This window comes from Chlorocebus sabaeus, chromosome 12 (genome assembly GCF_047675955.1).
Source record: "Chlorocebus sabaeus isolate Y175 chromosome 12, mChlSab1.0.hap1, whole genome shotgun sequence".
NCBI lineage: Eukaryota > Metazoa > Chordata > Mammalia > Primates > Cercopithecidae > Chlorocebus > Chlorocebus sabaeus.
The window spans coordinates 102,665,648-102,681,619 of record NC_132915.1 but is presented as its reverse complement, the minus strand read 5'-3'; the positions used below and the strand labels follow the sequence as shown (position 1 = coordinate 102,681,619).

The 15,972-nt window shown below is 39.7% G+C and overlaps 1 protein-coding gene across 7 annotated transcripts in view; it reads right to left on the bottom strand.

Moving 5' to 3' along the window:
• GARNL3 (GTPase activating Rap/RanGAP domain like 3) overlaps nucleotides 1-15,972 on the bottom strand; it is a 174,961-nt gene that overhangs the window by 119,467 nt on the left and 39,522 nt on the right. For all 7 annotated transcript variants that reach the window (XM_037994107.2, XM_037994110.2, XM_037994105.2 and 4 more), the window contains one exon: nucleotides 14,452-14,521. In XM_037994107.2, the coding sequence (XP_037850035.1) occupies nucleotides 14,452-14,521 (70 nt within the window). The remainder of the gene's footprint in view (nucleotides 1-14,451; nucleotides 14,522-15,972) is intronic.

Sequence of the window (15,972 nt, the reverse complement as noted above, 5' to 3'; positions counted from 1 at the left end):
TATGTAATGATTAAGAAAAGATACCCTCATGTACAGCCTTAAAAACTTACCTGAAACTCCAGGACAAGGACACCTGCAACCATTGCTATTTATGATTGCTTTGGAGGTCATAGCCAATGCAATTACACATGAAGAAGAAAAAAGAGATTTGGATATAGGGAGATGAAGTCATTTACTGAAGACAACTTTATGCCTAAAAAGACTATACTTTGTTTTTAAGTAAAGAAGCCCAGTAAAATACATAAACCCATTTTGTATACAAATTTAATTACTAAATCAATGTGTACTAAATGTTAATAGTGATTATTTGTAGGATTACAGATGAATTTAATTTTCTTCTCTGTACTTTTCAGTATATTTCAAATTTTCTATAATGACTATGTATTCCTTTCATAATCAGAAAAATATATTAAAAAGTATATCAGCATCACATGCACATACACACACAAATACTATGAAGTAACATAAAAAATTCAAGAAAAAAAGAATTTATTAGATAGATTTTTGGCAAAGCTGATCTTCTAGCTGATTTGTGGATGTCTGGCAATGAGCTAAGTACTGCTGGGGATACAATAAGAAAAGCACCATAATCTCTGCCTACTAGGACAGGTAAGAAATGCCCACAAATAATGACAATGTAAAATATGGCAGGCACCATAGAGAAATGCAAACAATTGTAGGGTTCTATACAGTGAAAGATGACTTTCCCATAGGGGAATCAGATAAGGCTGCATGGAAAAAATGAGACTCGGCCGGGCGCGGTGGCTCACGCCTGTAATCCCAGAACTTTGGGAGGCCGAGGCGGGCGGATCACAAGGTCAGGAGATCGAGACCATGGTGAAACCCCGTCTCTACTAAAAATAGAAAAAATTAGCCGGGCGCAGTGGCGGGCGCCTGTAGTCCCAGCTACTCGGGAGGCTGAGGCAGGAGAATGGCGTGAACCCGGGAGGCGGAGCTTGCAGTGAGCCGAGATTGCGCCATTGCACTCCAGCCTGGGCGACAGAGCGAGACTCCGTCTCAAAAAAAAAAAAAAAAAAAAAAAAAATGAGACTCAACAGAGGCATATTTTAAGAGCGCATTCTAGAATGATGAAAAGGTATAAGGAAGTCTCAGGCCTGGGCAATGTTGGGTAAAGGCCCGTTTGCTGGATCATGGGCCACACGAGTTAAGTAAGGCTCAGAAATAGGTTGGAGCAAGACTTCAGAAAGCCTTGAATGTCAAGCTAAAGACTGCCTACTTTATTTCATAAGCAAAAAAGAGATGCTGAAGGTTTGCTGTTGTTATTACAGCAGGAATTTGTTTGTCTGAATACATAGAGATGACGTTGCCAGAGCTGTACATTAGGGAAAGTACTCTTTACAGCATTAAGGAAATCAAAGCTCCCAGGATTAGGTTAATTACATCTGAGGACACGGACAAACTAGATGTAATCTTATCAAGAATTTGTTAAATTGAATTTTTGAGAAGTCAGGGAGAGCAAGAGAAAGTGCCAGAAGCTCAGGGAAAGAGGAAAAGATATCAATGTCACACAAAAGAAGGACTACACAGAAGCAAACATCCCTGTTCTTTTCTTACTTGTATTTCTTCAAGAGTCTAAATAAGAAACACATAAGGAATTAAAAGTCACTTTTAAAATGTAAGCTTGTAAAAAATGCACACTACTCAGCCCACTCCAGATATGCCAAATCAGAACATGGGTTTTAAACAAACTGCTCCAGTGATTTTTATGCATAATCAAGTTTGAGGGGCACTGGAGCGGCCTGTAACAGCAGCAAGATCATGGATCTTTCAAGCAAATACAACCTATTGTGGATGGGGGTTGGGGGACACCCCCTACAACTTACCAGTTGTGTGACCTTGGACAAGTTAATTCACCTCTCTGAATCTCAGTGAACTCATCTGTAAGATGGGGATGATAACAGTACTCCCACCTCATTAGGTCATTGTGAAATGTAGTTCACACATGCAAAGCACTCAAAAGGCTGTCCAACACTGTCCAACACTGTCACATACACAGTGACGTGAATAAAGAGCAACTGGCCGTGAAATCCATTAAGAATATAGAATAGAACCAATGGGATTTGGTAAGAGACCAGAACATGGCTCTGTGCGATTTCCTGGTTTCTGGAATCAGCAACTGAAAGGAAGATGGGGCCATTCACTCAGCGGTTTGGCACAAGAGAGACAGGGTGAGTTCAGCGTGGGGCATGTTGCAGTTTAGTCGCCTGTGGGTCATCCCACGAGAGATTGCCAGTGGGCATATAGGCAAATGGGCCCATGCATAGAAATCTGTGGATAGAAATCTGGACTCAATATATGGATCTGGGAGGCACCAGTTTTAAGACAGGGAAAGATTACCCAAAAAGAGTTTGTAGAGTAAGAACAGTGCCTGAGGCAGAACCTGGAAGAGCACCAACATTTAAGGGCCAGGCAGAAAAGAAGGGATCCAAAGAAAAAAAAAAAAAAAAAAAAAAAAGCTGAGAAGGTAAAGAAGGGAGGAAGAGGAAAATCCGACAGTATGGAGATGTCAAGAGAGGAGAAAGTTAACAAGCCTACAGAGTTGTCACGTAAGATAAAGACTGACCTGCAATCCCAGCCTTGCCTTGGGAGGCTAAGGTGGGAGGATCACTTGAGGCCAGGAGTCCGATATTAGCCTGGATAACATAGTGAGACCCCATCTATACAATCAATCAATCAATTCAAAATGTTAAAAAAAAAAAAGAAAAAAGGCAGAGTTGAGGAATGCCAACTGGATGTGGTAGCAAGGAGATCTTTGGTGACCTTGGCAAGAGCAGTTTCAGTGGAGTGCAAGGAAGGGAAGCATCAAACGGAGAAAGTAAGAAGGGAAACTGTGGAACCATTATGAGGAGCAAAAAGAGAATTTAGAGAATGGCCGAAATGTACTCCCAAAGTAATTAAAAGGCCTTCACATCTATTATGCACACACAGTTTGAGATTATATTTTAAAAGACTGCAACACTATGATAACTACAATAGACCAATTAAAAAGTTGAGGCCAAAAAGCATACAATCCTTTTCTTACACATAAAAGAACCCAAAGTAACTGCTTTAATTACATGGGTAAAATGTTCAACATAAAAATATTGCTTATAGCTCAACTAACAGTGGCAGTGTGACACCATGAGCCAGCCATTTATGGTAAGCCAATCGTGGCAAGCTACGCTGGATTTTTTTGCATGACTTTCCCTAAATTTGATTAGTGAAATAAAAGGGAAGCAAATTTCAGAACCCACGGATGTTCCCCTCTTTAACAAACAGGGCCAAAAGCTGTTCTAACCTGTGGAATGGATATGTGCCCTAAGAAAACAGAAACTTGCCCTGAGACAGGAGAAAGCTGAAAGACAAGGGTTCCATCTTAAGGGCACCAAGAGAGAGGTTGATGAAGCCTCAAATTATCTTGGATCCTGCACCCCAGGGAAACTTGTTCCAAGTTGCCTTCCAAGGGGCAGTTAATAAGTTAAATAGGCTAGACTTTCCTCTGAGGGCCTAAAAGAAGACAGCTTTTTTTTTTTTTTTTTTTTTTTGAGAGTGAGTCTGCTCTGTCGTCTAGCCTGAAGTGCAGTGGTGAGATCTCAGCTCACTGCAATCTCCGCCTCCCGGGTTCAAGTGATTATCCCACCTCAGCCTCCTAAGTAGCTGGGACAATAGGCACGTGCCACCGTGCCTGGCTAATTTTTGTATTTTTAGTAGAGACGGGGTTTTACTGTGTTAGCCAGGATGGTCTCGATCTCCTGACCTCATGATCTGCCCGCCTCGGCCTCTCAAAGTGCTGGGATTACAGGCGTGAGCCACCGCGCCTGGCCACAAAGAGAGCTCTTAAAGTCCACAGCCCATGTGGGGAAAGGTTGGCAAAAACACCAAATTCCTCTTCAACAGCCCCAAAGAGGTAAAAGAGTGGTTTTCAAACTCTATGCATGTTCATGACACATGAATACTACAATTTTGAGGGAAGGCCTGCATAAGTTCAGAAGAAAACATAGGTTCTGAAAAAAGCAACTTTGAGAATAGAAAATATATTCTATTGCTAAGAGTAGTACATAAAGGTATTATTACATTATATATTTTAATCAAGTTTAAAATTTGTTCCTGTTACAACAGATGATGCCTATTGCTGAGCCTGGTCTTGCTTATCTGAAAGTTGAGGCGGGCACATGACAAGCCATGATTCGGGGCAGAGAATGATCCGGTACAAGTAAGGTGTGCAAGGCAACGGCTGTTACCAAACAGACACCGAGAAAGTCTGCGTGTTTAGAAACTTAAGTGAATTTTGCCTCCTGAGTGTATGAAACCATAATCAAGGTAGAAAACTGCTCCACTCAATTTCCTTTGCTGAAGAGTTAACCAGGTAAGTGGTGTGTTCACAGTTTGTATTTCTGGTTATATGAAAAATAAACTATTATACATTGATCAAAATTTGGAAGTGTTTTTATATACATCAGGGGACCATATCCCATCAGTTGAAGACTACTGGAGTCAAAGAACAGAGACTCCCAGGATACCAGCATAAGGTTGAGGAGCCTCAGACTGTGAGCTGAGCCAAGATGGCTGCAGGAGAGCAGCACGGAGGTACGGAGAGACTTGCCCTGAGGAGGAGAGCCTTCCTTGAGTGGCACAGGAATGGGAGACTCCTGTGGCCTCTAGGGAGAGCATGAGGAAGTCAGGACTCAGAAAGGAGGGAATGGGGTGCCTGTAACTCTGGTTTTGAAACTGGAGAGCATGCTGATGTCTGGTATCACTGAGGTGGCTCTTCCCAAGGTTGATTTTGTCTGGGAAAATTTGGAGAAGTTGTCTGGTATTCTTATTACAGCATGTGTTCAGTTGGTGGATTTGTTACAGTTTGTGCCCCAGCTATGCATGTCATTAACCCAGCACTCGGAGCTCAAGATGGTCACCAAATGGCTGGTCAGGTGGTGTTAATTCTCCCCAAGTTTTGTTGATCCTAGAAAAATAGGTCATAAAATCATACTGTATCAAAAAGTAGGGTAGGGAGGAGACAAGCGTCAAAGCTATTCTATAAACCAAAATTCTGTCAATGGAGGACAGAAGGATTATGCTGTTAAGGGCTAGATACAGAAATACTTTCATGTTTATGCTCTACTTTATTTTTTAGAAAGGATTTAAAAGCAGCTTACTTACATGTATCTTACTTAAAGGATAAAATGAGACACTGAGCACACTCAGAACAAGGAAAACTCAAGTGTAGGTAAATAAACTGAAAACAAGAGAATGGGATGAGGATGTATGTTATAAAGTCCTTTAAGACTGTTAGAGGTAAGCCACAAATGGAGTTCTGAGCTTCCTAGGAGCCAATGCAAAGAGGAAAAGCCCTTTCATTTACAGGATTCCCAATGCTTACAAGGTTAACAACAAACCAGCTTCTCAGGAGAAGCATGGCACTTTTTGGTCCTGAGAAAAATTTTTTCTCATAGGTCTTTTTTTTTTTTTTTTTTTTTTTTTGAGACGGAGTCTCGCTCTGTCGCCCAGGCTGGAGTGCAGTGGCCGGATCTCAGCTCACTGCAAGCTCCGCCTCCCGGGTTTACGCCATTCTCCTGCCTCAGCCTCCGGAGTAGCTGGGACTACAGGCGCCCGCCACCTCGCCCGGCTAGTTTTTTGTATTTTTTAGTAGAGACGGGGTTTCACCGGGTTAGCCAGGATGGTCTCGATCTCCTGACCTCGTGATCCGCCCGTCTCGGCCTTCCAAAGTGCTGGGATTACAGGCTTGAGCCACCGCGCCCGGCCTCTCATAGGTCTTTTTAAAGGAGACTCTGTATATGACAAACATAAAATTCTTAGCAGCATCCTACAAGCAACACACCACCAAGATCTGTCTGGCTGCTTCCCACTCTGTCCATCAATGCAGGTTAAAGGCATAATGCCATGGTACAAGTCAAGAAAAGCAAGTCTGAGAGGGGCCAACAAAGCTAGGCCGAGTGTTTGTGGCTAACTTATGATTGGGCTTGATCTAGGAATTAAATTTAAACCATTTAAGGCATGGGCATATCTTTGGATAACTCCTTATGGACATTCTTAACAGCAAGGTTTTGTTAAGATTTGGACGAAAAACAGTTTGAAATTATATGTTGGAATGGAAACCTAAAGCAGAGCTACTTTATGCTTTTGATTAAGGACAGCGGTATTTGTTCTAACGATCAACCTAATTTTCTTAGGAAACACTCTACACACAGCAGGGCTTTAAGAGCATGGGCTTGCAGGCGAAGAGATTAAGCGCAGGGGCTCTTGGAGGCAGACAGACCTGGGGTTAAATGTCACTCCTGCTCCTTCCTAGCTGTGGGACCGCTCTGATATCATCAGTTAAATGGGAATCCATTTAATATTCACAAATGTCTTCTGAGCATCCACAGTGTGTGGTCTAATCAAATAATGCCTACCTCATATGGTTTTTTTGTGGGGATTAAATAAATAAATACATCTAAAGTATTCAACAGAGACTGGTACATGGTAAGCGTTGAATAAAATGTTAAAACGAATAATAAAAATAATAAACTAATAACCAGAATATAAGATTTCTGATTCCATTCTAATGTATAAAAAGTAACGATTAAGGTCTCAAAATTCTACATCACAGAAAATGGTTACAATAATTTTGGCCTGAAAAAGTTTAAAAGTGAGCACTACCAATCACCAACAGGGGCAGTAAAAATATCAAAAAAGCACCAGCCATACATTTAAAACATGTTAACTTGTGGGTGAATGTTCTAAGATATATGTTGTATCTGGAGATATCCACAAGAGTTGACTGGGAGGCCGAGGCAGGTGGATCACAAGGTCAGGAGATCGAGACCATCCTGGCCAACATGGTGAAACCTGTCTCTACTAAAAATACAAAAATTAGCCAAGTGTGGTGGTGTGTGCCTTTAGTCCCAGCTACTCAGGAGGCTGACACAGGAGAATCACTTGAACCTGGGAGGCGGAGGTTGCAGTGAGCCGAGATCAAGCCACTGTACTCCAGCCTAGGGGACAGAGCAAGAAGACTCCTTCTCTCTCTCTCTCTCTCTCTCTCACACACACACACACACAAAAGGGCTGACCTGCTATGTCAGACACAGATACAAACCAGATAAATTTTAAAGAACATCTGTCAAAATTATGATTTTAGCTATAGAATGCTGAAGTCTTGATATTTTGATGTTCCTGAGGGAACTATGCTGGTACCCTCACTAATCTCTCAGTTTGGTAATACTAGATAGAATATAATTTCTCCCATAAAATGCCTTTGAAAGCAAAAACCCTACTTAACCTCGAGTAGAGCACAAAACTGAGTTGTGTTAGGGATGCTGGACAGGCAGTTAAATCACTCATTAGCAAAGCATCGTCTTTCTGTACAACAGTCCCACAGGTATAATTCCAATCCATGCCCGAACAAAAATACAATTTACTACATATCAGACTCCAAGAGTCGTCAGTCAAAACCTCAAATGTTAAAATCTGCAGATGCCAAGCAAGTTCATCATCAACCGTTCTTTTGGTAGTTATTAGACAGTATAGCCAGATACCTTTTGAGGCTACCCTGAGTTCATGACAATGAAATCATGCTATCTGTATAGAGAAGCACTGATATATTTATTTCCTATATAGCAGGGGAGCATGCACGCAGTTCATCTAAATGCAGGTTTGAGTCATTAAGAAACAAGCTTAAAAAGGAATGGACAATATACTACCCTGTTTTATCATGACTTTAAATCACCAGCAGATCATTACTGACCCAGAAGTATTAAGATACAGGGTTTTATGAGAGTCAGCAGCTGGGCCGGGGAGGGGAGAGGTCTATATCCTGCCGATACCATTTATCATTGATACTGTATCAATTTCCTAGCCATCCAGTTTACAGGCCAAAAAAAAGATCAATAAAAGCTACAAACAATCTTGTGCTTTTTCTGACAGATTTCAATATAAAGTGATGAAGAATGGTTGATGGTGTGATAGCTGTGTATTGCCCAGAATGCCGCCATGAGAGACAAGACTTGCAATTCATCAGGAAGAAAAATGGCATACGCTTTAGATGAAATGCACTGCGAGCTAATGAGTCTAAGTATATTGGTTGAGGGGGGAATCAAAGAGGCTTGTTTTCTCTTTCCTTTATTTATTTTTGGTGAGTTAGGCCACTCTCTAATTTCAATCAAACTGGATCATTCACTCATTCAATCAATAGTAACTAAGTAGCTAATGCTAAGCATTGTGCTTGGTTCTAGAGATACAGTGGCAAATAAACATTATTCCTATTTTTAGGGAGTTCATAATCTATACCTTTATTTATGGTATTTAAAAAAGTTCAGAGATAAGGGAGTCCATCAGCAGAGGAAGAAATTTTCACTAAGTGCCTTTAGTTTGAGCTTTTAAATTATCGCTATATGAAGGAATGTTAATGAACACATTTGGGAGTTGCAGCTCAGTTCATGCTTTTCTTTGAAACTGACTTGTCTATGTCATCTCCAGAGAAAATCTGCCCCGTCCACAAGCATTGCTGAGGGGATGGGCCTCAAAAGCCATGTTTATAGTCCATGACCCTACTACCCTGAGCACAAGTGTTTGAATCAGGGATAGATAACTGAACAAAGAGGAAACAATCCATAGTATTCTATTTGGAATTTGAAATTAGGATCCAAGAATGAAGAGACCACAGTGGCCAATAGAGCTGTAACCCATGTAAATCATGGGGACTGGGCGGGGGGCGGGGCAGAAATCACTTCGGTAATAAAAAAAATTTATAAGAACATAGTATGTGCCAGGCCCTGTGCCAGGTTCTAGAAATAAAACAATGAAGAAGACAGAGTAGTAAGTGGTAAATGAAATGAATATGGATTGTGATAAGCACTGCTAAGAAAACAAATAGGATGTTGAATTAGAGAATAGCAGAGAAGGGAACTAATGTTCATGGGATGGTCAGGGGAGGCCCCTCTGAGAAGATGGTATTTAAGCTGAGATTAGCCATGAGAAGCCCCAAGAATCCATCAGTAAGAATGACTAGTAAGCACAGGGATCCTGGGATAGGGAAGAGCTCAGCATGTTCTAGAGACCAGGATAAAGGCCAGACATTTGAGGCATAGTGAGGAAGCGGCATGAAAGAAAGTGAAAGAGAAAGGCAGGGTAAGGATCACATAGGTTCTTGTAGGGCTTGGTACATGGTCTGACCTTGAATTACAATGAACAGCTGAAGAAACATTTTAAGAAGGAAAAGACATTGTGCTGTCAACATTTTAAAACATCATTCTGTCATAAGGACAGACATATGGACCAATGAGATAGAAGGGAAGCCCAGAAACTAACCCTCACATCTATAGTCAATTGATTTCTGACAAGGGTACCAGGCCATTCAATAGTGAAAGGACATTCTTTTCAACCAGTGGTGCTGGGAAGGCTGGATGTCCAGATGCAAGAGAATGTAGCTGGACTCTTACCTCACACCACATAGAAAAAACGAACTCAAAATGGCTCAAAGACATAAATGTAACAGCTAAAACCATAAAAGTCTTAGAAGAAAACATAGGGGAGAATCTTCTGGACATTGAATTTAGCAATAATTTCTTGGATATAACACCAAAAGCATAGACAACACAATAAATAATAAATTTTATTTCATCAAAGGCACTGTCAACAGAGTAAAAAAAAAAAAAAAAAGCCACAGAATGGAAGAAAATTTTTGCAAATCATCCGATAAGGGACAAACAACCAGAATATAAAAATAACTCCTAAAAATTGACAGCAAAACAAAACAAAACAAAACAAAAACACAAAAACCCAATTCAAGAATGAACAAAGAATCTGAATAGTCATTACTCCAAAGAAGATATACAAATGGCCAGTAAGCACATGAAACGATGCTCAACATCACTAATCACTAGGGAAACGCAAATCAAAGCCACAATGAGAAACCACTTTGCACTATTACAATGACTATTATTTTAAAAATGGAAAATAACAGATGTTGGCAAGATTGTGGAGAAATTAGAAACTTTGTGCATTACTGGTGGAAATGTAAAATGGTACAGCCATGGTGGAAACAAGTTTGGTAGTTCCTCAAAAAGCTAAAAACAGAATCACCTTATGATCCAGCAATTCCCCTCCTAGTTAATATACTCCAAAGAATCAAAAGCAGGATTCCAATAGGTATCTGTACACCATTTTCATAGCAGCATTAATCTTAATAGCTAAAATGTAGAAACCACTCAAGTGTTCATTAACAGATCAATCAATAAACACGCTTGGTGCGGTGGCTCACGCCTGTAATTCCAGCACTTTGGGAGGCCAAGGCAGGAGGCTTGCTTGAGTCCAGGATTTCAAGACCAGCCTGGATAACATAGAGAGACCTCGTTTCCACTAAAAATAAAAAAAATTAGCCAGGTGTGGTGGCATGCATCTGTAATACCAGCTACTTGGGAGGCTGAGGAAGGAGGATTACTTGAGTCCAAGTGGTCTAGGCTGCAGTGAGCCATGACTGTGCCACTGCACCCCAGCCTGGGTGACAAGGCGAGATCCTGTCTCACAAACAAACGAACAAAACAGATAAATGGATAAACAAAATGTGGTGTACCCATACAATGGAATATTATTCAGCTATAAAAAGGAATGAAATTCTGATACACACTATCACATGGATGAACCCTGAAAACATTATGCTAAGAGAAATAAAACCAGATACAAAATAACAAATATTTCATGATTTCACTTATAGGAGGTATCTAGAATAGGCAAATTCACAGAGACAGAAAGTAGAACAGAGGTTACCTGGGGCTGGAAACCTCTGTTTTTAGCTTTTTGAGGAACTGCCAAATAGGAATACAGTGTTTAATTGATAAAGAATTTCATTTTGGGATGACGGAAAACATTCTGAAAGTGCATAGCAGTGACGGTTGTACACCAAAGTAAATGTATTTAATGCCCCCTGAACTGTACACTTAAAAATAGTTAAAATGGAAAAGTTTAGTTGTGTCTGTTTTACCACAATAAAAAATAAACTAAAAAAGAAAACACCACTTTGGCTGCTGGGAAAAGTGAGCTGGAGAGAGGCAACTGTGCCATCAGAGGAAGCTGTTCTGCAGAGAGGAGAATGATACTGACACAGAGAAATGTAAAGACAAGAAAGCATATGGACCAGAGAGAAAGAAAACAGTGGCTTGCTGGCTTTCCATCACATGAGGCGCAGCTGCACTTCCCTTCCGTGAGATTCACCCATATCCTTTCAGTGAATTGCTTTATACTTGACCTAGAGTGAACAGATCTCTGTTCAGGAAACAATCCCTGGTTAAGGCAGGGACACAGCTGAGATCCAGATACAACACAGCCTGGGGACACAGTGTGAGGCTACTGGTTTCTAAAGCAAAGGCTCCGTGAGAGCAGAAAAATGGTTTTGCTTCTCTCCCCTCACTCTCAGTGACTTGCACAGTGCCTGACACATGGACGACCCTCAACAAATATGTGTTGAAAGAATGCTAAGTAGCTCTCCCACGAGTCTGTCAAGATCTGGGTTTCCACCTTCTCATCACCAAACTAAGGCAGGATGGAAACCTAGAGAACTAAGCCCTAAGTCTTCTCTCATTACTGATACGAATGGCCGAGCTTCATTCTTCACAAGACTTGTGACTTGTTCAAGGTCAGGAGAAGTTCATGCTAACATTTCAATTTTATATAATCTTATGTGCCTTTCTGAAAAGTCTGAGTTCCAAGACGCCCAACACTTATTGGGTTCCCAACAATTTTCATCACACCAGGCGTAAGAAAAGTCAAACTCATTTTTTCATAAACATATGACACATAATGGTTTGTAATTTAATAATACTCTGTTGTTCAGAAGTGAGAGGAAACATCACTCTCCTTTTAAAACACTGCAGTCAGAATTTCAAGAGATCCTCAGACAACAAGAGTGGAGATCTGCTCATTTCACTTTTCCCAACCTTTCCAACCACCAGCTCACATCATTTTTAATATGGGAAAATGAGGAATGACCTAATTTTACAAAATTTATACAGATAATCATTTATCACTCTGTTGGCCTATCATATACCCATTAAAATATGACTCTGAAGACTATATGAGAAGACATTTAGAAAATACAGTATAAATGGAAAAAGAGGAATGCAAAATTAAATATATAATTTCATTATAACAATGTAAAAATGAAGTTTGTAGCTATAAGGACTGGAAGGTACCAAAAGGAGATGAAAACAGTTGCTGCAAGGTAAGATTATACATGGAATTTTTAAATACATTTATATTTTATTTTATAATATTCTAAAAAGTCAACTACAAATACACATACACACAGTCATGGCCCCAGAGGAAAAACGTGAACAAATGGATTGAACAATGTTTGGTCGATTGGATACCTCATCAGGCCAAGGATAACTGATAACCTAGCTGAGGTCCTCTGGGGCAGAGCTTTTTAACGTGTGATCCTGGGACCAGCAATATCAATATCAATCTGGGAACTTGTTAGAATTGCAAATTGTAGGTTAACCTCGGATCTACTGAATTTGAAACTCTGGGACTAGGGCCCAGCAATCTATGTTTTAATCAGCCTTCCAGAGAGTTCTGATGTCTGCTCAAGTTTGAGAACCACTGCTCTCAAGTACTTTTCCATTCTGATACCCATGTTATCTCTCCCAAGTACTATCGTCACTGTTTATAAGAGTTCCATATTACTTACTAGGCCAAGTCCAAAGTGTTCACCTGACAGTCAAGGCTCTACTTTTGCTGCTGAATTTTGTCTTTATGTCTGTAGCTAGTTAACATAAACTGTGCTTATGTGCTAAGTACTTTATGTACATGATCTCATTTAATCCTCATAACAACCCTCTAAGGTAGATAATAGAAATAGCCCCATTTTATAGATGAGAAAACTGATGCCAAAGGAAGTCCAAGATCATACAATTAGTGAATGATGAAACAAGAATGACTTCAGAGCACATGTTCTTCAGCATTACTGAGGTTCAGAGAAGTAACCTAATTGGTCACAAAGATAAGTAATAGACCTGCTATAGGAACCTAGGCCTACCTGATTCCAAAGCTTGTTTGCTTTGTAATCACAAAGCTCTTTGCTAGGCAGGACCATTTGCTCACTGTCTTAGAACATGGCATTGCCAGGAATCATGCTGTTGGCTCATACCCACTGTCTATCCTCTCTGCCACTAACCCACATCCCATAGCTCTCCGCAAGGTCTTCCATGGTGTGTCTCTGAGATCCCTGGCCAGAATGGGTGCTTCCTCCCTTCTCTGAACCCCCGTGGTGCTCTACATGCATCTTTTTCACAGTATCAATTCCTACTCTGACTTATAGCTATGCACCTGCTCCTTCAGGGGAGGTGGTGGTCTAAGTGGTGTGGTGTCACCAGTGACAGACAGAACAGGTGTTGACTGAATCAACTGAGGTATCTTTTATGTGGCTAAATTCATTCTTCAGATATTTTACGTGTCTTATCTGCCCAGCCAGAGGAGAGTAAGCTCCTTAAGAACATGGACCAAATCTTTTACTAATTTTATATTTTCAGCTCCAGGCTAGGTACAGTCAAGTCTATAATATATGCTTGAGTTCAAGTAGAACGCCACTCGTACACAACTCTGGTATAAATTTTTCTACTACTTAAACTCTGCAAGGATGCAGCTTATATTAATAGGGGAAAATTGGGTACTACACAAATAGATACAAGCAACTCATTTTTAATAAATAGAAATAGTAGACAACATCATTAATAGTGTTAAATAATAATCAATACAATTTTATGAGCACATTTCTCTTCTGAAAATTTGTTCAGATTTCCATGTAATTGGGAAAAAATCACATTCTATCTTTAAAAAATATTGAGACTATTATATGCTTTCATTATGGCTCTTTTAAAATGAAAACATACAATCTTTAAAAATCATAGCACAAACCCCAATGTCTCTCATTAAGGAAAATGTAGATATTTTCATTCCAAATATTGATCATCTATAATAGTCATTTATCTAGTCCAACAATATGCTTTTAACAGGAAAAAATAGCTCTCATAAATATTCTAACGCCTACCACATACCCAGAAAGCAAAGATACAGAAAATCAGAATATGTATTTCAATAATACTTAAACCTTGAAAACTAGATTTATAAACTTTTAGGAAAAAGACCATATATAAGCCAAATGCCACTTTTCTTAATTCATAAATTGTTTTATTTAATTATATACACAGAGAAAAATACCAAGCCATAACATATTTTTAACAAACTGGAAGACAAGATTAAAAGTATGTAACAATAAAAACAAATAAATAAAGATGATCAAATTATCACAGCCTTTGTGTAGTTATTTATTCCAATCCAATCCTTACACTGTACCCACATGGTCTAACAGTAAATATACAACAAAAGATCTGATGAGCTTGGCGATCGTCTCTAAATCTAAATCAATGTACTACCACTGAACAGACAGCGTAAACTTACCAGCTCCACAGATCCATAATGTTTCCTACTGAAATCCCCACGTCTACAGCCTAGGTCTTCCGAGACAGAGCTGGAACAAAAATGCTTCATCAGTATTATACATAGCGATCTGGCCACAAACCTTCTGCAAAAATCAACTACCATTTGCAAAAAGGGCTGCTATGGAAGAGACTTGCAGTGCCCCGGCTCCTCACTGCAGGGGAGCCTCCTTGCAACAGACACAGTCCCCAGCAGCCATTGCAGAGCCTAGCTTTCATGGAGCCCTCAATAAAAACCAAATGCCAGAGTCATCCCTGGAAGTACAGGCAATGATTGAATTAAATATTTAGTCATTTGGAATCGATTGAAATTTCCAAGGCTACTGGTGGTTTATAATTTCATTTCTGTATAACCAGAGAGGAGAGAAGCCCTGCAGTAAACTTGAGGCAAGGGACAAAGCTGCTGAACCGGATCTTGCAATTATCTTTCGTTTAAGAGAGCCTCTTTGTCCCAAATATGCAACATAAAAATAACCAGCATTATTTAATGCTATATTTTAAGTAAGAGAAAGAAACTTCACAATCCTGGTAGGCTCCACCCTCTATCCCCCTTTAATTTAGGATTTTTATGTGGCAATATGAAAAAGACCAGAACTAACAGAAAATCTAGTGTCCAAGTATTTTCAGCTTTTTACATAGCAGCAGCTACCCACCCCCAAAAAAGGCTTACATCAGATTTCAAAAATCACATGTTGTTGAAGAGCAATTAAAACAAGGGCAAAATTGTTACTACGTTTTCATCCTGAATGCACAGTTGCACACTCAAAAGGCACATATCTTATTAGTTAGTATATTTAGCACCCAAGCAATACTCATGAAACCACATGAGATCCACAAAATATAAACAGTTTTAATAAGTTTGGTTCTAATATGTCATGCAAATAACTCTACAATAACATAGAAAATAAAATTATATAGGAATAACATGTTTACTAGATTCAAAATATTTGGGATCTAACATGCAAAGAAAGGTGCATTTAGTACCTTTTCATCCTTCCTTAAACGGTAGGTTACATTTTCTAAATTACAGCCCTCTTGGCACATGCAGAAAGAGACTGACTCTGATGTTTAGCAAGCAGAAAACTGACTCTCTGCCAGGACACTGTTTGACAGGCTCCAAGAAAGACAGCATGAGAGAAATGAGATTAGAGAGTCTAATGGTATTCTGCTTCCACCATCTCATAGAGATGGCTGAATTAATCTTATATGAGAAATTTAACCTTTTGTAGTCTTCTCTCTCTTAGCTGAAAATGGGCAACCAATCAATGCATGCAGTTTGAAAGAGTGTTCCAGAAATTACCCAGGCTACATTCTTGCTTTTAGCGATAAGATTTGCTACCCAAAAATCTCCAAAAAAGAATAAAAACCTTCCCTCCATGGTCAATTCCAGTCTGTATTAAATATGTCCTCTATGCCCATTTTCTTAGCCCATTTTGAAAACCTTCCTGGAAGCTACTGCCATTGCCCTACATATCAGTCACCA